The following is a 22,971-nucleotide window of genomic DNA, read 5'->3' as shown; positions in this document are numbered from 1 at the left end:
TGGCTTTCAATTCTGAGAACATTAAGCCTCTCCACGGTCGTGGCAAGTATCGATTCCATTTAGTCTACACAAGATATGATGCCCTCCGTAGAAGAAACTCTTGTCCTTGATTATTTATCACGGGGTTGGCCTCTTATATCAATAAACTACTATCTGTTTCATACAATTTAGTATCAACTTCTCTTTACAGATGAATTATAATCTGTGGTTGTCGACGTCTTTGCGACCAAAAAGCAGTGACAGGTAGTCAGCGGAGGAGTAGGAGAGGTTATCTGAAGAATGACAGCATTCATGACTCTGGCGCTAACGGCCGTGGGGAGCAAGATGTACAGACCAGTCCCATCGCTAGGTAGCAGCAAATCGAGCAGAAATTTCATGGGTGATTTCTGCGGTTTTCTTCTCAATTCACGAAACTGTATCAATAAAAAGAGAGCGTCGCCAGTTCAAATGAATGGGTTTCGTTTTTGCATTTGCTCTCGGGAACCAGAGAGATGCCTTTTCAAAGACAAAAATATTCATGAAAACTCTTGGCTCATTCTTAACCCAGCACATATCACAAACTTCGACAGGGCTCGCAACTCTTAGGCGAGGTGCTCTTTTTCTTCAGCAAGCGGGGTAAGTGCATTTGTGAAGACACTGGAACATTGCTATATTTTTGCTGTGGGTGAGAGAAGTCATATCGAACTGTTGTTGAGGCGACCTAGAAACAGGCACCGATATCTCATAGTTCAACAAAACCTTAGCCAACACGCAAGGTAGAGAATAACCAGCCGTAGCAGTTCCACAACCACGAGCTTGCGCCAAGGTCTAGAATATCAAAGGTCCCAAAATGGTCAAACTATTCCCCGTCGTCGGTACCCTACTTTCCATTGTTTCACTTGTCTTACTTGCAGTTGGGGCAGCGACAAATAAGTGGGTGGTCATGGACAAGACAAATACCGAGTTAAATCCAACGACTGTGAATTCGAAACTTGGCATTCAAGACAAGCAAGTAGGAGTTACATCTTCAACTTCAGATATTACGTACAGCGTGTCTCATTACGGACTTTGGATTGGATGCCACGTAGAACATAAGGGGGCTGTTTCTTGCTCCTACATTGGCTCCCGTTGCTTCTCGAATGTGTGCTGGATCCGGAAGACATCTCGGTCAAGAACGAAGACATGCCTTGACACTAGGGTAAGCAGCGTTCCGAACTGCACTGCGTATCAGGTTATTCGGGCGTTCGTGACACTCGGAGCTCTGGCAATGATTTGTGGAGTTGCGACACAACTAGTTAGTTTGTTGACGGTGAATCGGTCGTTGGCGATGCTTGCTGGGTTGATCATCTTCCTGGCTGGTTTGTTTGTAATGGTGGCATTTGCGATCTTTTACAGCGAAGAGGTTGCCAAATCGGGACTACGTGGTGTTGGACACATAGGGTACAGCCTTAAACTGATAACGGCAGCATGGCCCTTGATGTTGCTGTGCGGATTGCTATCTTGCTTTGCAGCAAGTATGGGCTTACGGCACAAAGAGATATCTGATTATAGTGCAAGCAATTATTGAGAGGAGGGGGACTGCATCGGCCTGTTCAAGGCTAGAACGAAGTCGCTTCGAGTTATTAACGAGAACGGTGAAATTGGCTATCAAACCCACATGTGTGGACCATTGGTACATATGCTCTGCTGCAATTTTGTTGGTTGGTCCGTTTCAAAAATATCTGGGAGCAATCAGCGAATCCATGCATGCGGGGTAGCAGAGGGCAGATTTTTTGTAAATGGTATAATTTCGTCGAAAAAGTTTCCGGAAAACAACATACTTCTTCCAGGGCATTCTTGTCCGTGACCTCAACCCTCCCAGATTTCCCGCGGTAGCAGCTCAGCCCATCTAAGCGATTTCTCTTCCTTCGTATTGTTGTAGAGATAACTCGGCGCCATTGACAGTTGCATTTGAACTTCTGCTTGGCTTCACGTGAAGAAAAGGATCGCAGAAGGCTTGAGATGTGAGAGAACTGATGGCATTTGTTCCGCTTTGTCCAACACCTTTCTGTCCCCGCGCCCCCATACGCGGCTGGACTAACACCAAGCCCTCGCACTTGACGAGGCATTCGCGCACATATCAGCTGGGACGAAGGACGTTAACTGCAACCGCTACAGAACAGGGGAAGGGAAACAGTCAATATTTGCAAGAGCGATCAAAGTCGCTGCGTCTTCAGCGCTACTTTGAGACATTCAATTGGCGCGGACGAAAGATTAATTTTCGCGAAGACGGCCCACATGAGAATACCTTACCTGTTCTCATAATTCACGGCTTTGGCGCTTCAATTAACCATTGGCGAAACAACATTCCCGCAATAGTCGATTCCGGTAGATTTCGGGTGTATACAATCGATCTGCTCGGATTTGGGGGCTCTGACAAGACCAGCCCGGAAGAGGTCGAGTATGGAATCCCGTTGTGGAAAGAATTGGTTGTCGATTTCATCAATGCCCAGGACCATGAAGACCAATGGTGTCTCATCGGAAACTCCATTGGTTCGCTCACTGCACTGGCTGCCGCATCTGAACTCGGGGAGGAACGGGTGCGAGCTGTCGCGCTGATGAACTGTGCTGGTGGGCTGACCAGTTTCCGATATTCAGAACTCAATCCACTACAGGCGATTCTTTTGCGTGTTTTCAACACACTGTTGTTTAATCGTTTCACGGGACCTTACCTGTTCGACAATTTTCGCAAGCAGACGAATATTGCCAAAGTTCTGGAACAAGTTTACATAGACAAGAAAGCGATCTCCGAGGATTTGCTCGAAATTCTTTGTGAACCGTCTATGGATGAGGGCGCATGTGACGTTTTCCTCGCCATTCTCAATGCAGAACCGGGCCCAACACCAGAAGAGCTCTTAGCTAAGATGACTTGGTGTCCTATGCTGGTACTGTGGGGAGAGCGCGACCCCTGGACGCCGTTACGACAGGGTGTTCACCCTGGTATTCGCTTCCCGGACTACCATCCCGGAATTGATTTGCAAGTCATTCCTAACGCGGGGCATTGTATCCATGATGAATGCCCAGAAGCGGTGAATGAGATTCTCGTGCCATTCCTGTTGGAACCAAAGCTCAAACCAGCAGAGAGCAATTCCAGCGAAGGTAGTCCAACTAGCAAGGACAGCGCCATGCAGGCTTCGTAGCCACCATTCCAATAAACTAGTTTTCATATGAGGTCAAATGACGAAGCCCGCTCTTTAGGTAATGTGCGGAGGTACTGCACGCATTTTTAAGGTGTGCCTTCACGTGTACGGCTTGTGTGTTATTTTCATCCGCTTTCTGCTGATATGCCTTGTCCATCCTCGCGTGGAAGAGCCGCCGCCACTTTACATTTCGACAGACTCATATGGTCCACCAACACACTGGAGCTACATAATTAATGATACATGTCGGTTGTCTCCATCTCCCAACGTAACAGGAAAGAAATCGCCTCTTCGCCACGTTACCTACTTTCATGATTATAGCGGCCGAACCGTTTGTCTGCGGCACCCAATCCCTATCTACATTCCACTTGACGACACGAAACCGCTTGTCCAAGCTTCTACTTGCTGTGGCTTTCTCAACTTTCCGCAAGGCGCTGCGCCGTCCTTTTTGCGTCGCCTTTCATTTCCCCTAATCTCTTCCTTATTCTTGCCATTTTCAGTCTTTCAAAGAATTGCTCCCTCGCAATTGATCTAACCACTCTAATGTATTCGTCGATAGAAAGCATTCGCTTCGCAATGGCCTGATCTGCAGCATCTAACGCGTCTGTCAGAGCGGAATCCCTAGCTCTGCACTCCATTTCCTGCTCGCGCAATGCGTGCCTTGGTCTTGTGTCGACATCAATATCGGCGCCGTGCAAAGGCGGATGCCAAGCGAGCCAGTTATTGAGGTCTTCGACCTTACTTGTCTCCTCCGCTAGACTGATGCTGAGCTCCTCGTCTGCGGTGCCCGCTTCCGCAAGGGCGACCTTCTGCGATTGGAGCAGCCTTGCGCTCGTGTCTCGTATAAGCATGACATCGCGGGATTTTTCCGTTGCCGACCGGGTGAGTGCGGTATTCATCTTTGTGGAGAGATAGGATATGAAACTGGAACGTAGGTCGGTAGTGGACAGAGGGTACAGCGGTTGGTCCAATGTAAGCGACGTAGTAGGGCGTACTGGTGGTGGTCCATCGGGTCGTGGTTGCGGGCGTGGGAGGCATTGAGGCGGAAGCTTTGAATATACGGGGGGCTTGGTCTCAAATGCCTGGACGAGCGAGCGAACAAGACCGAGGACGGACGATGTGTCAGGTTTCCATTCTGACAGGTAGGGCATATAGACAAGCCCGTTAGTAGAGTCTACATGCGGGTGTCTAGTTCGCAAGACCATTGCACGCGTCGGTACGACGAAAGCGAGCGGCGGGCCCACCGGATGGTACGGCATGACCCACAGATGAACAGGAATCTTGTACGGATGACCCTTGTATCGAACCGGGACGGTGCCGTGAAGCGCGAGCAACAGGGTGGAACGTCCATCTGAAGCGATGAAGGAATCGACGATGGGCCTCAGGGAAGGGAAGTGGTTGGTGGCTTCGAAGACGTCGTCAGCGACGCGGAGCTCATGATGCGCGGCGTAGGCACGGGATTGTCGCTGTGGAGGGTGTTAGTGAGACGACTTGGGGTACCGGGGAAATGGAGGAGGGCAGAGGATGGAGGATGTTTGGGATGGCACGTACGACGCTCGTGAGCAGGCTGATGTGCGCCGGGGAGCGGGCCGAGGGGCGGCGCTGCGAGAGGACGGGCGGGCCGCGATGCGCGGCGGAGGGGCCGAGAGTGGCCATGACGTTGTGCGGTGTCGCGACGAGGGGGCTCTGAGCGGGAGGCGACGGCGGGTGCAAGGGAGGCGGAGGAGGGTACGGACGGAATAGGACTGAAGAGGTGGAGCGCTGGTGAGTGTGTAGACAGAATGCCCGTTTAGCCGCGGTACACGTAGGAGGCCGAGGAGGTGGTTTCTCGCGCGCTTCCGGTGGTCGCGGGCTAACGTAGTGTCGGCCTCGGTTGTGTCTTCGGTGTCCGAAGTTCGGACAACAGAGGTGAGGCTGTTGCTGCCTGCTCCTCACTTTTGTTTACAGTGGTTTACACGGCAGTGAGGTCACCACTCATTGGCTTTTGCCGGAACAAGACATACTGTTGTCATTGTTTCTCTCAGTTTCTTACAGTATATTTTCTACAGTACTACGCATTGCCTTACAGCTCCCTCCTCCCGTGTCCACAGTCTTTCACTTTGAATTCATGTTGGTGGGGCTTTCGTTTCGTGTCGCTCCGTTCCGCTTTGTCATCAACAAACTTTTAGTTCATGTTACGCCCTTGTTACGCTCAATGTTAGAGACAACCACTTGCTACATAATCGAATCCTCATCGTACAAATTTGACCCCATTGCCCTCCTCCGCGGCCACATCCGCCCACAGCGGTTGCCCGCCCATTTCCTTTGCAATAGTCTCGGCGTTCTCATCGACACGCTGCTCCCGCAGCACCCTAGTCACCGCCCTCAGTCTCTCCTCCGCCATCTTTCTCTTCCCCTCCACGTGCGCCGTCATCCTCTTCTCCTCCTCATCCCTCCGTTCCAACGTATTCAGTAAATGTTCCACCGAGCCCTCCGTCTCCACGCGCAGCTCATGCTCCCTGCTTAACAGCTCCTCCAACCTCGCAATCTCTCTCATGCGCCAATCCCCGCCCCCTTCCTCCTCCTCTACCTCCTCCCACCCCGCCTCCAGCCTCTCCCCCCTCGCGATCCGCCCCATCAAGTCAAACCCGGCCTCCTCAGCCCCCGGCCTCTCCTCCACCGCCTCCCGCCCACCTCCCCGGTCGCGTTCCAGCTGCACAATCCTCAACCGCAGTTCCACCACCTCATGCCTGAGCCGTTCCGCCTCCCTCTTCGCGGTCGCCAGCCCCGACCCCGGCCCATCGTCCTTGACGGCCCTGACGCGCTTGGCCATCTCATCCCTCTGCGCGTACGCCTTCTCCACTCTCCGTGCCATGCGCTTCATCGCGTTGACCTTCTCCTCCACGCACGCGCGGCTCTCCTCGGCCTCCTCGCGCGCCTTGCCGATCTCGGCGTCCTTGACGGCCGCTGCTGCGCGCAGCCGCGCCATCTCCGTCGCCGCCTCCTGCAGCTCGCCACGCAGCCGCTGCACTTCCGCCGCCCCCGGCGCCTGCTGCAGCCCCGGCGCCTGCTGCAGCACCGGCACGCCGCTCGTCCCCGAGTGGTACGACAGCGCCGACACCGCGCGCGCGCTCTGCATGCCGCGCACACCCCCGCTCACCGCCTCCACCGTCCGCCGTGAACACCCCGCCACTCCGCGGGACCCCGCGCTTGGCATCCCCCGCTGCAAGATCGACGTCGTCCCGGACGGCGACGGAGAGACGAAAGGGCCCGCGGGCGCGCGCGGACGCCGCCCGAAGCGCGAGAAGACTGGCACGGATGGCATCGCGCAGGCTGTCAGGCTGGCCTGGCACTTGCGAGTGGAAATTGGAGCTGATGTTCGGCGTGAGGAAGGGTTCGGTTGATGAGGAAAATGCTTCGGAGAGAAAGAGTGCCTCTCTCCAGAACGGTTTTAGAAGAATTGTGCACGTTGAACGACGGAGTAGCAGATAAACAATGCCAATGTAAGCGAGTGCGAAAATACGTATCTACCAGGGAGGTGGACGGGGCTGTAGGCGTGGGCATAGGCCTTCTGCTCCGTGCTTATGAGCCAAAGCTCATCGCCTTGGACACATGGGGCTTGCATAAGTGGCTATTTGCATATGTGGCACGGAGCAATGCATCGTCTACACCGGCAGAGGCAGAAATCTGTTACCCGCCATGATCGCCAAGGGAGACTACGTACTAAGTGGCCGCTGTCTCAGGAGGCTGCATACTGTATCATACGCACACCGTATAAAATAAGCTGTGCGAAAAAGCCGCCTTATCGCCCGGCAGCAGTTTGTTTTGAGGGGAGCACGTGCCTAGTTGCGAGAGGATGACTCTTGCGAACACCTATCTACTGTGGTCCTTCAGTTACAAATTTAATCGGATTGGCTGGCTGTGAAGTAGACCAGATATTTGCGCCAGTTCTGCATTTGCCAGTTTCAAAACTCTTGCGCCCGCACTTAACCGCTGTTTGGCCTAAGATGGATTCTAAGCCACAATTTGAATGCTGCCGGCAGAGCGGGAAGTCTTCAAGCTGAAGGTCATGAGATTCCAACAGAAAAGTATTGAAAACGTTGAAGTCCAACCAACAAAGCGTCCGTTCCACTGCCCAGGCCTTTCTCGGTAGATATAAGGTACTCTACACTCCTTACGCGCCTGTGAAAACGATGCAGTCGTTCGCTAGCCTGTCGCATGATTGCTGGCGAGGGTCTCAGCTATCTCGTCCAGAAGCTGTGCAGGGACCTGACCTTACAAACCGAATCCGCTTGTCAAGGGAGCATACCGTACAACATGGCACGCGCAAGGCGGAGAGTCGGGGTCGTTGCTCGCAACAAGGCATCTCGAGATTACGTGTGATTTTTGAATTTGGCGGCAAAAGCGTGAGTAGCGGTGTTTTCGTACGATCTACAACGCGATTTGAACCTGGTGTGTACAGTACGTAGATGCCGTACGTTCCTGTTTCCGCAGAAAATACGCGGGAATACCGAACCCGCAAACTTGCAATCAACATACAGGATGTGATTTGCCGCTGGGCACGTACTGAAGACTTCCACTGTACTGATACCGTCCAGTAAGTAGGTTTGCCCATGGGAATGCTTGTCCCCCTCGTGTTGTCTGGTGCTTCGAGGCGTTACGCTCAAAGACGTGCGAGCGCGGTACGAAACTGCCTTGCCGTTACGTTTTTCTCGCCGTGCAAGACAATGCAGTGTATTGTAGCCAGTCTGCAGTGCTGCGGAATGTGCAAGGCGCTGGAATCTTTGACAATTTTGAAGGAGGCTGGTCCTTCCCGCGGTGGATGTGGCTGCAATGCGGTAGAATATACTGTACCCTTGGTACACGACAGCACTGTACGTGGTATTAGACTCGGCGCGGCACGGCGCGGCGTGGCTGGAAAGCGACCGTGTCACCGGCGAGAAGTCCCTCGCGACAGATGATTAGTGAAGGTTGTCCACCGCCGAGATGTAAGTCCGACCCTTCGATGAGCTGGATACGTATAACGTGCTCATGCGCTGTACTGTAGTGTGCTCGCGCAAGACGAAGACATATCACCGTAGTCTATCGCTGTGGTCTCCGCCTGGAGGAGGCGTCTTAGAACTCGTCTGTGCACAGTAAATTATGTGCCTATGCCCCGATTTCCCTGTACTCGAGCACTGACTGCGCGGCACATGTATAGTTGTCGGAACCTGGCCTGCCATCGGTGTAAGGTTACAAGGGGTTGCAAGCGAATGGTGACTCACCATTCGCTTACAGTAGAGTAGGTGAGGCGCTACTGTACTCCACTGTACGAACATGGTAAAGGATAAACGCCTCTACGTGTTGTCCAGTCGAGGCTCACTTCGCTTCGCATGACCACGACGGCGATGCCGACTCCGCTTGCTTCACGTGTTTCCAACGGGCCGCCTTTCGCATTTACAGTTTCGAGGGTTACGTGTACAATGTGCCCCATTCTCCGAATCCACGTCGTCCGTTTGCAACTTCCTTGCAAGCTGACCAGTGCCTGTGCAGTCGTCATGCTCAGCGACTCGATGCAATTCTGCGCCGTGCCGCCCGCGCCTCCAAGTAGAGCACGGTGCAGTGCAGCGCAACTACAGTCTTGTTGCGAGTACTAAATGAGAGTCCACCGAGTTCCTTTTACTCCGCGCAAGTGTGCTGCCGCCCCTTCCTGATCTCGGCGGGTCGGCCATTAAGCGTGTATTCTTCCGGGAGGCCCCAGCTATCTCCCATCCTCCCTCGTCCAAAACTCTAACCCTTTCTGCTCCGCTGTCCCCCGCTTGTCCTTCGCAGTGCATGCACAAGACCTTTTTTCCCTTCTGCCGTCCCCAGCTTCCATCTCCCGCGCCCGGCTGGGACCATCCCATGCCCACCTGCTGTCTTTCCCTTCGATCCGCGACAGTGAAGCCAACTGCATTCCCTCTCGTCCTCGCGGGAGACTGCATTCTCCTAGTATACTAAACCCGTAATCCCGTAATCCCCTAACCCCCGAACCGCGCGCGCGCTCTAATGTCGGTCTGTAGGGCCATCTGTTCACGTACGGAAGCAGTTGTTCCTCAACAGAACTGCGCTGTGCTGGTCATAAGATGGACCTGTGAGTTTTCCAGGGTGAAATTGTACCGTTCGGACAACTGTAGTACTGTTGTGAAGATTTGGGGTGGTTTGTACGTGTAAGCGGTGTAATGGTTTCATGCTGACTTACACTACGAGTGAATACAAAGGGAAAACACCGAGGAAGCGGGGATGAGCAATAAGGAGACGCATGACGATGCGAAGAACGGGGAGAAACCCAAGAGGACTTATATACTTATACAGCTTAGACGAGAGCTACCTTCGGTGTAGTGGGAAGAACAAGAGGAGGACACGCACAGGAGCCGATCAGGAACACCTTTTGCCGAACCATATACTGTAGTAACCGCTCGTAACACCTGAAGGGAACCAAAATCTACCGTATCCTTACCTCAGGATGACCAATGAAAAACCCACAACTGTACAGTTACATTACTATACCCAAGGGTACCAAGGATACTATATTTCAAGTGCGCCAGGTACTGTAAGACCGGGCCACGCAAGCTGTGCCGTTTTCGTACTTTGTCTCAGTGTTCCAGTTACAGTACCGTTAGGGTACAGTAGTATCCTCGCCTACTAGCCAGCTGAAGGCAATCTGTTCAGCACCGCAAGGCAATCTGTTCAGCACCGCAGAGTTGAAAAATGCCGGGCCTCCGCTAGCCTCTACTCTCTTCCGCCCGGCTCTCTTCGTATATTACCCGCTTGGTGCTCTTTCTATCCTTTCGCTTGCATTGCCTTTTGCCGAGCACAATTGAGGCGTGTGCTCCTTCACAGACCGACAACGCCACGCCCGCGGCCCTTCGCTCGTCCGCACTGCATTCCACGCCGCCCTCGCCACGCTCTCCCGGTTCTTCGCTGGAGAACATGTGTCCGTCACCTTAGCGCAAGACTCGGCGGGAGGGTGAATTGTGTTCCTTGTTAACGACGCTCTGCCTTATTAGACTACTCTCATCATGATGAACATGTTTCCCATTAGCTTATAGACACAACATAAACACGTGCATCGGAGGGCTGTGGAGTCTCAGAACTGTAGAGTCAAGTGCGAGGGCTCTACATTGCAAATTGAACTTCCTTTCCGATGCGAAGGCCCTGTATTGCGAAAGGCAGCCCAGCAGCTGTGGTGGATCACCGCTTTGTCACAATTGCGATGCATACCTTTGTCTGAGAAAAACCTGCGACGACGCTTCGAGGACAAGCTGCCAACGAAAGCAATTTTTTCTTCCGATTCACAAAGCGTGCCCAAGCCCCGTGCGTCGTACTCAACCCTCCATCGCCGTCTCCTTCCTTCTTGAATCCCTGCTCTTTAATCAGTTGAAGTGCACAACGAAACAAATCAACACTTTTTTATAGCCTTTATGTACTGTACAAAACGGCAAACCTCATGCCTTGAGTCATATCACATGCCGTAGCATATCTGAAGTGCATTCTCCATCAACCCCGTTGCACTAAACAAACTAGCCATCTTCCCTCTTTTGTTGCGCCTGCCTCCTTTCACTCTGTGACCATCTCCTTTGGCCCAAGTATCCCCCCCTCCCACACTTGAGCCTCAATCCATCTCACCATAGCCTCGTGCGCTTTGAGCACGAACTCATCATCTCCATCCTCAGTTCCCTCCAACTTTCTCCGGCCTTGAAACAAACAGCTCTCATTCGCCTCAACCGCACTCCATTGACGTGTAGCTTCCCGCTCCCATACCAGTTGCGCGTAGCACGCAAAATAAGCACGTCCCGTCTCAAACCTCCCTGTCAGTTTCGCCATTCTAAAACGCTCGTGAGGTCGCATCATCTTTATCGCCTCGACCAGTAGAGGGATCTCGTAACGCTCCCCTTCTGCTAGAATCTCCTCCACTGAACGTCCCAGGCTCTCATCGAATGTATTCAGATCGTTTCGGTTCAGAGTAGAGCCAGCCTGACCTACGGAACAAGGAAGGCTAGAGGCCGCTTCAGGAGATGCCCAGATTTGTTTGATTGTGGCTTCCACTTTCGAAGTAGACGGCGATGATGTCACGATTAAAGGGCAGATGTTTTCGCTCTCCCTCAGGGCTAATGCCTCAACCTTCATCACGATTTTGTCCAGTAAAAAAGTGCGGCGGGTAAGTTAAAGAAGATTGCTAATACGATAGAGAATAGTTTCAGAGATGGCAAGAAGAGGGCAAAGTGCTTCAGAGATCCAGACATTCCAATGCGCAAGGTTTGAGGTATAAATGATGTGGCTCTGGACAACAAACGTTTAGAAAACTTTAAACAAGTGCTTCAATAAGAAAAAGCAACCGCTCTTACATAAGGAAGATTTCAGCGTTGAATGGCAAACGCTTTAGAGAAAGATCTTTTCGAGCTACCAGCGGCTAAAAGTTTCATCTTCTGCAGCGCAGGTAGTCACATGCAATTTGGAAACCTGTCATGTGTTTCCTAAACAGTTCTTTTTGCGGAGAAATAAGACGTTGAAAGATATGATGGTGGTTCATTGACGATGCGCTTTGAATAAGGACCCTCTATTTGTATCGTTGCCTGAGCTTCAATGAGCAGAAGAGACCATGAAATTTTTCATGCCGTTCCAAAGACAGACAGAAGAAATGAAACGGGAATCATCGGTGTGATGTTTTGGATGACTGTGGTTGAGCGGAAAACTCTTCTGGAAGTGGTCTTGCCTTTGGCAATTTGATCTTTCTCAATGAAGTGCTTCGCTTTTGGGGATATGTTTCCTCCCCTATTTCTGAACGCTAGTCTGGCTTTTTCGTGGTTCAAGGTGTACCATGTTCCCGTTCTACCTGGGCAAACTTGCGTTTCGTTCTAAAGCCCTCATGTTGTGTAAGTTGGTGCGGTGCAAGATACTTGCATACCCAACATATTTTATTAGGGAGATTTTGTGTTTAGGGGGGCGATCAGGTACATTTTGGTGGCAACAGACGGGTGAAATTGACTTTCCTTTTGTGAACAGGGTCCGAATCATGAATTGTTGTTGCAAGAGCGGGGCGAAAGGAGGAAAAACAGCAACATGATGGACCTACAAATTCCTTTCTTGTCACCTCAGATTTGATATGGTCACCATAGTGATCCTTACAAATAAACCTCTATCGGATGGGTACCTCTTGCAAAGTTACCACCGTCACCCCTTGTTCGCTACAACTTTGCCGATTTCACCCGTCTGTTGCCACCAAAATGCACCTGATCGCCCCCCTAAACGCAACATTATCTCATTTTTTTTATTAACAAAATCCGCATCATTTAAAACTTGGCGGATTTAAAGTTTTCCAGAAAGGATGACAAACGGCAACATGAGTACACTGTAACATGCCAATTTCTAGAGGGCAGAAAGAAAACAATAATTTAAGACCTTCCCCAGGTTCGAAGCAGTTATACGATGAAGAACTGGTCAGCCCTGGACTCATAATACAGAGCATATATTTCGTCGGTGTTGTGAGCGCGAAGCAGCATTTACTTCACTTCCATATCGAATTACTTCTTAAATTACAGGGAAGAGTCTCACTTCATCAACAAATTTACAGACTTATCTTCTAGGTTTGGTATAGGACTTTTTCGTAGTATCCTTCCAACCACGATCTGAAAGCCAAGTCCTCAAAGGTGGAGACATGGTGGAGAGTGGTTCACTCTTGAAAAAAGGTCTGGGTCGCTGAGGGAAAAGAACAAACAGGGAAGGTCTCGAATCTCGCCAGTGATTGAGGATGAACATTTTGGCTAGTGTCATGCTATTTGGTCCAGACCTTATGTCGGGAGGAACAATTGACTGGGGCGACGACTCCTCCGCAGACACCACTTTGAAAGGATCACTCCATGAAGATGATATCCTCGGCATCACAATCCCTCGACTCAGACCTGAACGAGGCTTCGAGGAATGATCATACCTCCCAGGGCTCCCACTTGAAATGCCCGACTGGACTACTTTTGTGTTCAGTGAAAGAGTTTGATTTCGTTTGGCAAAATATGTGTTTGGTGTGCCTGAGAGGTTTCTCAAGACTTCATTTCGCTTTGCATGGCTATCCAATTGGCGTAATACGTCCGCATACGATGAATACTCAGGGGGAATATGTTTCTTGTTCAAAGCACTTCCTCGTTTTCCGCGGCGGGTTTTTTTGGTCTTCACCATTCTCGATAGACTGTAAACGGGTTTTCAGTTCCCATTCACTGGACACCTGGGGGATACTGCATCTCATGCATATATGCAAAACCGTTCGAACAACGTCAGCTTTATCACGACCTTAGAAATAGGACTTCTCAATCGATCCCGAAACCAAGACGAAGCCCTTGTGCCGATTCAAAAGGAAGCATGGGTATTGCACACTGCGGACTGATATGTAACCTGGAGAAAAAAAATCCGTATAACCTTGTCTTTTAATCTTGTTGCAACATTGATTTCTTCTTTTTTCGCTCCAATTTAGTTTTCTCATCATCAGTCATTTCGTGTTGTTCCTCTATTACTACTGACAGAAAGGTACTCGAGGGACCTTTCAGTTTTCAGATCATATAGGGGTCGAAAAGTCGAAACATACTAGGTGCGTTGCCTGTTTTAGCCGCACAATACATGCCTTCTCCATCAAGGCAAGAATGCCATGAATTTGGACCCGCAAATACTGCACTGTCACGAGACACTGTTAGCTGGCATGAAGCGCGCTGGAGTAGTCAGTGATGAAGATGAAGAAAGTACTTCAGCATGGGCCGTTTGATGTTGACGTTGACATCGCATGGCTGTAGGGTGTGTGTTGCCATCACCACAATGCAAAAAAATGGTTTTGGCTCTGCCAGACTCATTGAAAAAAACTTTGATTTTGCCCCTATCTTTGAGCTCAGACCTTTACCAATACTGACATACAGCTGGATCACGTCATGCTTTAGTCAAAACATAGCATTCATGCATTCACGCAGCGCATGGCTAGAAACAAAGAACGACACCACCGCTGAAATAGAGATGACTACTTGGTACCTCAAGCGTCCTCATAGGAAACATCACCACCTGTGCATCCATTTGTTACCGCCTCGTCCACCTCAGCTCCCTATGCCAAACTGAAACCGACTAAATTTACTTCTCTGCAGTATTCGAGACCTAACACCTGCGGTCCATATGTACTCTCTTTTCTTCACAGGAAGCAGGCACAGGGCGAAGCAGTAGCCAACTGAAACACAGGTGAAGACATTCTTAAATGCAATTGACCTGTAAACATTTGGTTTGGATGTGGAAATTCGCCCTGATATGAACGACGCAGAACTTCCCATTGGGTACGGTATAGCTCGTCTTTTAACCCTTAGTCGAGAGGGACTGGCTAACATTTTCAACAGTCAGGGCTGACAAGAATTTTCACAAAAGAAGAACGGCTGTTCTTAGTTCTGTAGGCGCAAAGAAATTAGGGAGACACCACTTTCCCTCGCGCATTCTGAATGAGCATAGCTCTAGCACTAGTGCGGAGTGTCCAGTTTCTGAGTTCTGAAGGTTCCTCGAAGGATCTATCCCTCATAGACTTTTTCAGATAAGTATCACCCGATATCTATACCTGCGTAGCATACATCTCTGCATTCCATAAAATATGAGCTCAATTCACCGACCCTCTGGAGTGCCTGGACACTACCAGTTCTATATGTAACAACCACTTCTTCTTCGGCGAAAAGCACTCAGCGAAAACTTATAGTTTATCGACAGGTGCTGTTTTACTCAATTTCAGAAATGATGCGTCCTACGCTAATAATACTCTACCACACGGGTTCTTCTGCTTAGAAAGGGAACCACAAGGGGATTTCTGATTTATCTGTACATTCTTTGTGAGTGCTTGGTTTGTTGAATATCAAATCCTTTACCATGTGTGAAACGTGCTGTTCGATGATTCACACGGAGAGCACGATTCTTGAAAGCGATAATTTGCTTTTTCTGCGTAAGAGCAGTTATATTTGCCTCCTCTCCATTGTATTTAGCGATAAATGTCATGTGATAAATATACTCCTATTATTTCATGACGTCTTTGATGGTGAAGTGAACGTTGGTGCATCCTAAAGCAATCAGTTAACATTTGTGAGTGCTTCTAGAGTATTTTGGACTCTCACAGCTTGTCTGGATCTTCCACGGATATGGTAAGCAAAAAGAGCATGTGCATGACATGGAAGCGTTATTCCCAATCCGCCACGTGCATTCAATTCAAAAGCTTTTCGGCACATTCTCATATTTCCCTGCTATGACCCCGGTAAGTATAAAATCCTACAAGGTTCGGTAGTTTCTAGTTTTAACAATGATGGAAAGCTTTTCTTCCGAAACGAAAATAATAGGCGAGACATCAGTCCTCCTTTCTTGGGCCCTCGATGAGAGCCTGCGTAATAGAGATAAACTTTGTCGTGAAATCTGTTTAAGTCAGTCAGATTGGTCTCGCAAGGAAACGTATCTGCCATGCTCTGTGACATGCACTTACGCGTTTGCACGGGCTTCTAAGCGACAACACGGGCATAGCCAGAAGTATGGGCGAAGTGTCCGTTTTGGTTACTGTGTTGATCTGAAGTACAGTACGGATAGAGGTTGTTCGTGCTGAAGTACAGGGTATAGCATTTGCCATTCGCAACAATAGTCATTGAATAAAGCATACTGTATACGAAGTACAGGGTGCATTATTGAAGAACTTACACGTGTACTTTTGTAGTTTTTCTGGAAATCGATTCAGAAAAGGCTCCCTCCCTCACGCCTGTACACAGTGTGATAAATACGCGCATTCTACGGTAGAAAACCGAGCGGTTTGCGACCTTATGAGATCAGGGTGAAGGGCCACTGATTCAACTTTGCGAGCTCGGTAGGCTAAAACCCTGCGACTAAACGTCGACCATTTTCGCTTTATATCTTTCGCGCACGTCGAAGGATTGTAGAGTGCAGAGTAATCAGAATCATTCGAAACAAAGCGTCAGCCCTTGATTTTGCAGCCATCTTATCCACCAAGTCTACTGCTTGGTCACATCGCCTGTGACACATTTTATGCGCTTTATTCAAGCTTGACTATTGAGCACTGCGTCCCGTAGTAGCAGCATCGGCAGGCGCGGGATTTTTGGTGAGACAGGGCCTTTGTGTCGGCTGCAGGATTATGGAGAGAAAAAATGTGGGGGCGGCGGACGGAGGCGTGTCTCCCGAATCACGAAGTGAGCTTGGTACTACCGGTATACAAGTGTCTCCGATCGGGTTTGGGGCTTCAACTCTAGGAAACGAGTTTGGGCTCGTGTCGGTAAGCGCTTCACTCTCAATAGCTTGTTGCAAGCAATCACGACGTTGATTGCGTTTTTCAACCTGCTTCCTAGCTTGAAGACTAACGAACCTTCTTTCTCCAATTCCTTCTCTTTCGAAATGCTGCGTCTCCCGCATAGGAAGAAAGTGGCATTCATGCTGTCCACGAAGCTCTTAGGAGAGGCATTAATTTCTTTGATGTCTCTCCGTACTACGGTCGAACGAGGGCTGAAACCGTCCTAGGCAAGGCTCTCCGCGGTATACCGCGAGATTCTTATGTCCTTGGGACAAAAGTTGGACGATACGACACCGACAAGTTCGATTTCTCTGCTGAGCGAGTTACTCAATCTGTCCAGGAGTCCATGGAGCGACTTGGCGTCGAACATTTAGACATTATTCACTGCCATGACATTGAATTCGCAAAAGATATTGATCAGATTGCGACTGAAACTATTCCAGCGTTAAACAAGCTAAAAGCGGAGGGCAAGGTGAAAGCGATTGGAATAACAGGGTACCCACTTGAAGTGTTTCCGTATGTGCTCTCGTGTGCAGAACCAGGGTCTATTGACGTCGTGTTGTCATACTGCAACTACTGTCTGCAAAATGACCGACTTTCACTGATGTTGGACGGATTGAAGCGTCATGGGGTGGGTGTTGTAAACGCATCCGCCCTTTCTATGGGAATGCTGACACCCAAGGGGCCACCAGAGTGGCATCCAGCGGACAAGGATACGAAAGAAGCAGCCAAGAAAGCGAGTGCGTATTGCAATTCTCGCGGTAGCGACTTAGCGACAGTAGCCTTGCAGTATGCCATGCGCTCGAGAAGTGGTAGAATTGCAAGCACTCTTGTGGGCATTGACTCGGTTGGTACACTGAAAAAGAATCTTGCTTTGTTAAGCTCTGAACCCGACTGGGATCTGATCCATGACGTGCAAGATATATTCAAAGATGTTCACAACCGCCGGTGGGATAGCGGTCATTATCTTGGTTACCAGGGCTAAGGGGTTCCAGGAGCGGAGATCCTGGGGCTTGTATGTCTCCGCAGGAATCGTTTGCACTTCTTGGCCTTCAAATGAGCATACGAGCGTCTCCATGAGTCGACTAGCTCTATCTTTTGCACTGCAAAGGGCGCATGGCGAGGGTACCCCCGAGAGCTAGCGATAGTGCGAGCCTTTTGTCAAAGCATATCACGGGGGATGTGCCGCTCGCTTGCGATGGATCCTAGATGTAGATTGTACATAATGTTGTCTAAAGGCGAAGACATACCGTACTCGCACTTCGAAAGCTAGGCTGGACAGCGGATTTTGCTCTCAAAATACAACTGCTGCTTGCCTGGTACAGTAGAAGACGACGCCTTACTTTGTCGTTGCTTGTTTATGGCTATCAGGCGCTTGTAGCACTGAGGGATCGAAGTTGAAACTACAATGAGCACATTCATCTTCCTCTGCGTTATTTTCTTGCACACAGTGGATCTAAACTGCGGCTGCTGTTGAAAATGAATTTGCTATTTCCTGTTAGGTATTCGGTCGTCCTGGATTGGAACTGAAGCCAGGAAATCGTGACCGGGCAAACTTTGCCGTACTGAGGGGCACACAGACGTTCCGTAGAGAATGCCATTCTTGCCGCTACAGAGTAAAGTCTCGATAAGCTGCGTACCGGATATGATGAACTGTCTCGGTACCGTGAACCGAAGGACTATGAGGGAGGCGCCACCCCGCTTTTTTGGCCCAGAATCGACGTTTTTGTATTTCTAAGGTGAACCAGACTCTATAGAACGAACTACGCGATACCATGAACATAAAAAATATGAAAAACCCAGAGTTCACTTTATCGAGGCCGAAATGCGCACTAGAAACGAACCATCAACGAATACAGAAGCTATCAATACGTCCTTGCTTCAGATTCATACGTTGAAGTCTCCGTACGCGGCTTTGTTCTTCAAACAGGAGCGATTTGAGGCTCGACGGCAGCCCCGATTGAACTAAGTTCGTGTCCGTCATTATACAATGGAGTTCTTTAGAAAGAGCTTCCAATGCTGCGCGGTACCGACCTAGAGACGGTTTGCGTCCTGTTTGCCCTTCCGCGGGAACAGTAGAGGAATCGTCCTCTGCATCTGTATCACCATCAACTTGATCGTGTTCTACAAGCGCAGCTGATGTCGCACGAGACACAGCTCCATGGATGTTCTCCATGATAAATTAGGCAGAATGAAAAGAAAGGGAGGCTGAATCACAACGGGAAGAGCTCTGGATGTCCGATTGCGCCCGTCGACGTCGCCCGTCGATACACAGTGTCAGAGGAAGTGACGTTATGTGCCTTGCTGTACCTGTACAACGGCTACACGTGTACATGAGCAGTTCCGCCACTGTGAACTGGCCCGGTAAGGCGAACTCAGTAGGTTGCTCGGAAGCGCCACATTTCGGTTCACCATATCGAGACTTTACTCTGTACGGTATCTTACTGCTCTGCTGCTCGTTTGCGCACTGCCTCCGCAGGGTGATGAACAAATTCATTACGGGATGTGGCGTTCGCATATGCGCAGCACTGCAAGGAATGTGAAGCTGTATTGTCTCACTGGTTTGATGACCAGGGAAATTTTGCCACCCAAAAATTGCGAGCGCACCCACCCAACGACTATTCTGATGACACGGTATATTTTCGAAAACCTGCTGCGCCGGTCGAGGTTTGTCGAAAAGGCGATGAACATGTTTGGGATATTCCGTTATATCTTGAGTCTACCGTTTAGTCATTGCGTCGTGCGAGGTTTGCTTGTGTAAAAAGATTTTTTCTCTCGAATGGCACTGGTTGACTTGAGGGCGAGAGGCAATTGCTTTTCAGTCTCCTCCTTGACAGTAAGAGATGAGTTCATGACCACATACAGTACATACTTCATACGGCGGAGGGCTCTAACAAATGAGTGATCTACAATCAATATTTCCTGAACAGGCACAGAAAGAGTGATACATACAGTATATACTGTGGATCCAGCCATAGCCATCCATCCTTCTTTAAGGGGAAGGGCGCCTCCACACCGAATTGTCCACACCCTTCCTCTCTTAACTTGAAGTGGCTGATAGGCGGGCGAAAGGAGTGAATTGAAGGTGCATAAGTTCAACTACTGTTAGTGTTACGAAACTATTTTTCAACATAAATGTAGGCCGGGATGTATCACGGATATTTACGTAAGGCAGAGGATGTTTGAAGGGGCGGAGAAGACCCAAGACCGGATGGGATCTATCAGGTGGGTGTCACTGAGGGAGGAACACAGGGTATGATTGTGTGGACCTTCTCTGAGTACAAACCCTTTGTATGGAAAGGAAGGGCTGTCCCCGACTGTATAGAGGACTGTGCCCTGACCAGGTCAGTGGCGGCGGGTCTGCTCCGAAGCGGAATGCTTTTAGCAAATTTGTTGTTGGTGAAGTGAGCTGTGGTTGGGGATGTGGTTCCAGCATGTGGAATCACGGCGTTCCTAGTCAAAATCCTGTTGGGGAGTAACTGTACGTGACTCGTGTCTCGAGAACACGGCTGATCTGCTTCAGCTGCTGAAACTTCTATCTGTATTGCAGCACAAAAAAGGACTGCGCAGTGAATTACGAAGATACGCAAAGCAGGCAGCCCGAGTGACAGCGCATTATTTTGAAGGATTGCATCAGCCACACCTCTAGTGCAAGTGACTTCCTATGAGGTTACATGCCACTTTTTTTCTGGACTTGTGCTTTCTGGAGGAGGAGAAAGATACCCTCACCACCGCACTTGACTAATCCTTTGCGAAAGGATGGAATTTAGTGAGAACTGCATGTCCTATCTGGCCGTTTTTACAAATGCCTGACAGAGAAGTTTCATAACCAACCTTGAATTGCTGTGTATTGATATCTCTGAAACCAAGACACCTGTTTCAAAAATCAACTGGGTACAGTATTTAAACCACAGTAGATTTTTAGTCTTTCAGTGTTTCAAAACTGCTTCAGTACCCCGATGTTCTGGAACATGCTACCCTGCATTGTCGAGGACAAGTATGTTGAAGTGGCGTCCAAAATAACTTTCAAAACTTTCGATTTAATTTATATATTTTTGAAAAAAAGCTGAGCCCATATGAGGCAAATCGCTTGTCGTCTAGATAACGTAGACACAAGAGGTGGATTTCCACGGGGTCGAGCGTCTTTTCGAAATCGAGATATAACATCTCTTTCGAAAGTCGACCGCCCCGCGCAAGGGCTACAGTACTTTGTGGTTGTCGACGTTTTGCTGTAGGATCGGTGTGGCTGTCGACAGCCATCGCCTTTTTGCCGATTTTGCCGGACATCAAACTAGGAGATGGTACTGTACAGTAGTTGCCAGGCACACACGTTTCAGCTCATGTCTTCCAGACGGAGATAAACACTGCGCAATCATACTTTTTGTTCTCGTCTCGCATATAGCTGGCACGTACGAGACTCCATGTAAAAAAAATGAATAAAATAAATAAGAAACAGATGAATCAAAGGACATGTTTCAGATATTGTGACATGATCACAAGAGGCTGCAACGACTTGACCCACCCGATGGAGGCAGTACTGCAGACCATGTAGGCGGCACAGGTTGGCCAATAGCTGCCTGTCTTCTCCTAATTCTGTCAGATCCTCAAAAATAACTCGCCGTCATCCTCTGAATTTCCGCCATTTACCATCAGTCATCCCACTGCGAGAGGCAAAAATCCCTCTCCAAACCTTCTCAATTCCTCAAATTCCGACCTCGCACTTCACGAAACACCTCAAAATTCGCTTCTGCTGCGTCTTCTGCGCACTTCCTCAGCCACCCCCGTGAACTCTTCTCCATTTCGTGGCACCCTGGCACTCCCCACCCCCCCCCCCCCCCCCCCTACACCTCTCACCCCCTACCCCCCTCCCACACCCACCGACATTCACCTACTTCCCCCCCGCTTTAGCCTCCTCTCCCGTCCATGCCATCATCCCGCCCTGCCGCCAGTGCACGAGCCGCCTCGCTTGCCTCCTCCTTTCACCGCGCAGCTCAGACCATCCTTCCTCGTCGCGGCCGTTCCCGTCGCAATGAGTCCCCCCGCGAAAGAAACGCACCCCACCCCGCCCAAAAACAACCGAAAACCCTGCCCTCTCCGAGTTTGGGTCGCCTTGTGACAAATGTCGTCAAGGTCTGCGGCGAACTTGGATCAGACGGCCTCGGCGTTCGTCGCTCCTCCTCCGCCCTGCATCCTTCCGCCTTTTCCCCGTTCTTACTCCTCGACCATTGTGGGCCCCAACGCGTCCCTAGGCCGGGTGATATTAGAAGTGAGGAGCCCCGATGTGGGCAACAAGCCCTTACCTTCGTCACTAGTGGCAAGCTTCACTACGCCGATTCGTGTGGTAATGAGGCCGTGCTCAAGAAGGGGAGTGTCAGCCTCTTGACCGCGGGATCTGGCCTCATTGTTTCGCATTCCGTTCATGGGCCGATAATCGAGTACTTTTCAATATGGATCAACATTCCCAAGGAGATGAGGGCCGCCCCGCCCGAGCAACGGATGACGGAAAACCCGCCATTCCTTGTCACGGGACAAGGCGAGTCCGCCGCAAGGATATGTGTTCTTGCAGGGCCCACAAATCGTGATGTCAAGGCCTCAGTTGACCACGACATCAAGAGGGAACGCTCCTCCGTAGAGCTGGAGACTGCTGCTGGGAGCGCCGCTGTGTACGACGTAAAAATGCAGCGCAAGTCGCAGCTCGTGCTCAACCCCAACACCAGCCGCGTTTTCATCTACGTGTACCGTGGAGCCGCGCTCATCTCGAAAACAACAGAGGTGAAGGAAGGAGACCTTGCGGTACTGGAGTCGAATCGCGACCGCCCCGTCGTCATTGACAGCGTTGGTGTGCGACGGGAAACGGTTCCGAAGCCCGACCATGATTTTTCCGACTTTGACACGTTTGAAGAGCATGCCTGCTGGTGCCTCGTACTCGCCGGCGATCCTGTATCAGAGCCCGTCTCGATGATGTCGTCTGGTATTGTTGGTGGTACACCGCAGGAGATTCGGAAGGCATTCCAGGAGTATACTTGTGGAAGTATGGGGTCCGGGAGCCCGACGTTTTCGAAACGTAAGTTTAGTGCGTATGACTCTGATTGTGAAGGTGATTATGATGCGTGCCCAAGTAGCGGTAGCAGTGAACTGAGTACGGATGAGAGCGAGTCCTCCATAGCAGGGCTGAATAAGCTGCGTATTTAGCAGGATCATGACAAACGAGTATCCGCGTCGGGTGAATGAGGGGTTGTGCAAATCGGTGATGCGAATTGCTTAAATGCTCATGTGTAGGCGTTTTGCGTTCGGGAAGAGGGCACACACATTTAAAGCTTGACCATGTACAATGATGGAATGAAACAGATTGTATTTACTTAGTATCGCATGGGCGTTAGGGGTTGCAATGTTCATCAAGAACACAAGATTTTAAAGCAGATTACAAAGCTGGAACAAGTTTCTGTACGTGGAGCTAATAAGACCTTGTGCACTTCTGGCCAAAAGAACGTGCCGGATTTCTCAGCTCATCAAAAGTTAAAAAATGGAAGG

At 50.1% G+C, this 22,971-nt stretch overlaps 9 protein-coding genes; 4 read left to right on the top strand and 5 right to left on the bottom strand.

The window, feature by feature from the left end:
• Positions 1-829: 829 nt before the first annotated feature.
• On the top strand, positions 830-1,546 carry CHC_T00004601001 (hypothetical protein). The gene has a single exon (XM_005715971.1). The coding sequence runs from the start codon at positions 830-832 to the stop codon at positions 1,544-1,546; it is 717 nt and encodes a 238-aa protein (XP_005716028.1).
• Positions 1,547-1,994: 448 nt separating this feature from the next.
• Positions 1,995-3,192, top strand: CHC_T00004600001 (hypothetical protein). XM_005715970.1 is given in 2 exon segments: positions 1,995-3,158; positions 3,159-3,192. The coding sequence occupies 1 exon segment, from the start codon at positions 1,995-1,997 to the stop codon at positions 3,156-3,158; it is 1,164 nt and encodes a 387-aa protein (XP_005716027.1). The 3' UTR covers positions 3,159-3,192.
• Positions 3,193-3,303: 111 nt separating this feature from the next.
• Positions 3,304-4,309, bottom strand: CHC_T00004599001 (hypothetical protein). XM_005715969.1 is given in 2 exon segments: positions 3,304-3,574; positions 3,575-4,309. 1 exon segment carries the CDS (start codon positions 4,307-4,309, stop codon positions 3,575-3,577), a length of 735 nt encoding a protein of 244 aa, XP_005716026.1. The 3' UTR covers positions 3,304-3,574.
• Positions 4,310-4,524: 215 nt separating this feature from the next.
• On the bottom strand, positions 4,525-5,136 carry CHC_T00004598001 (hypothetical protein). XM_005715968.1 is given in 4 exon segments: positions 4,525-4,539; positions 4,540-4,624; positions 4,710-4,993; positions 5,116-5,136. The coding sequence occupies 3 exon segments, from the start codon at positions 5,134-5,136 to the stop codon at positions 4,540-4,542; spliced, it is 390 nt and encodes a 129-aa protein (XP_005716025.1). The 3' UTR covers positions 4,525-4,539.
• Positions 5,137-16,007: 10,871 nt separating this feature from the next.
• CHC_T00010069001 (L-galactose dehydrogenase) lies at positions 16,008-17,740 on the top strand. XM_005715967.1 is given in 4 exon segments: positions 16,008-16,287; positions 16,288-16,425; positions 16,565-17,425; positions 17,426-17,740. The coding sequence occupies 2 exon segments, from the start codon at positions 16,288-16,290 to the stop codon at positions 17,423-17,425; spliced, it is 999 nt and encodes a 332-aa protein (XP_005716024.1). The 5' UTR covers positions 16,008-16,287; the 3' UTR covers positions 17,426-17,740.
• Positions 17,710-17,862, bottom strand: CHC_T00004596001 (hypothetical protein). The gene has a single exon (XM_005715966.1). It carries the CDS (start codon positions 17,860-17,862, stop codon positions 17,710-17,712), a length of 153 nt encoding a protein of 50 aa, XP_005716023.1.
• An 11-nt stretch (positions 17,863-17,873) lies between these two features.
• On the bottom strand, positions 17,874-18,041 carry CHC_T00004595001 (hypothetical protein). The gene has a single exon (XM_005715965.1). It carries the CDS (start codon positions 18,039-18,041, stop codon positions 17,874-17,876), a length of 168 nt encoding a protein of 55 aa, XP_005716022.1.
• Positions 18,042-18,224: 183 nt separating this feature from the next.
• Positions 18,225-18,424, bottom strand: CHC_T00004594001 (hypothetical protein). XM_005715964.1 is given in 2 exon segments: positions 18,225-18,286; positions 18,287-18,424. The coding sequence occupies 1 exon segment, from the start codon at positions 18,422-18,424 to the stop codon at positions 18,287-18,289; it is 138 nt and encodes a 45-aa protein (XP_005716021.1). The 3' UTR covers positions 18,225-18,286.
• A 2,939-nt stretch (positions 18,425-21,363) lies between these two features.
• CHC_T00004593001 (hypothetical protein) lies at positions 21,364-22,875 on the top strand. XM_005715963.1 is given in 2 exon segments: positions 21,364-22,632; positions 22,633-22,875. 1 exon segment carries the CDS (start codon positions 21,364-21,366, stop codon positions 22,630-22,632), a length of 1,269 nt encoding a protein of 422 aa, XP_005716020.1. The 3' UTR covers positions 22,633-22,875.
• The last annotated feature ends 96 nt before the right edge of the window (positions 22,876-22,971 follow it).

The sequence above is a fragment of the Chondrus crispus genome, genomic scaffold, assembly GCF_000350225.1.
Source record: "Chondrus crispus Stackhouse genomic scaffold, scaffold_239, whole genome shotgun sequence".
NCBI classification, from domain to species: domain Eukaryota; phylum Rhodophyta; class Florideophyceae; order Gigartinales; family Gigartinaceae; genus Chondrus; species Chondrus crispus.
The sequence above is the reverse complement of the archived record's forward strand: the minus strand, read 5'-3'. Positions and strand labels throughout refer to the sequence as shown.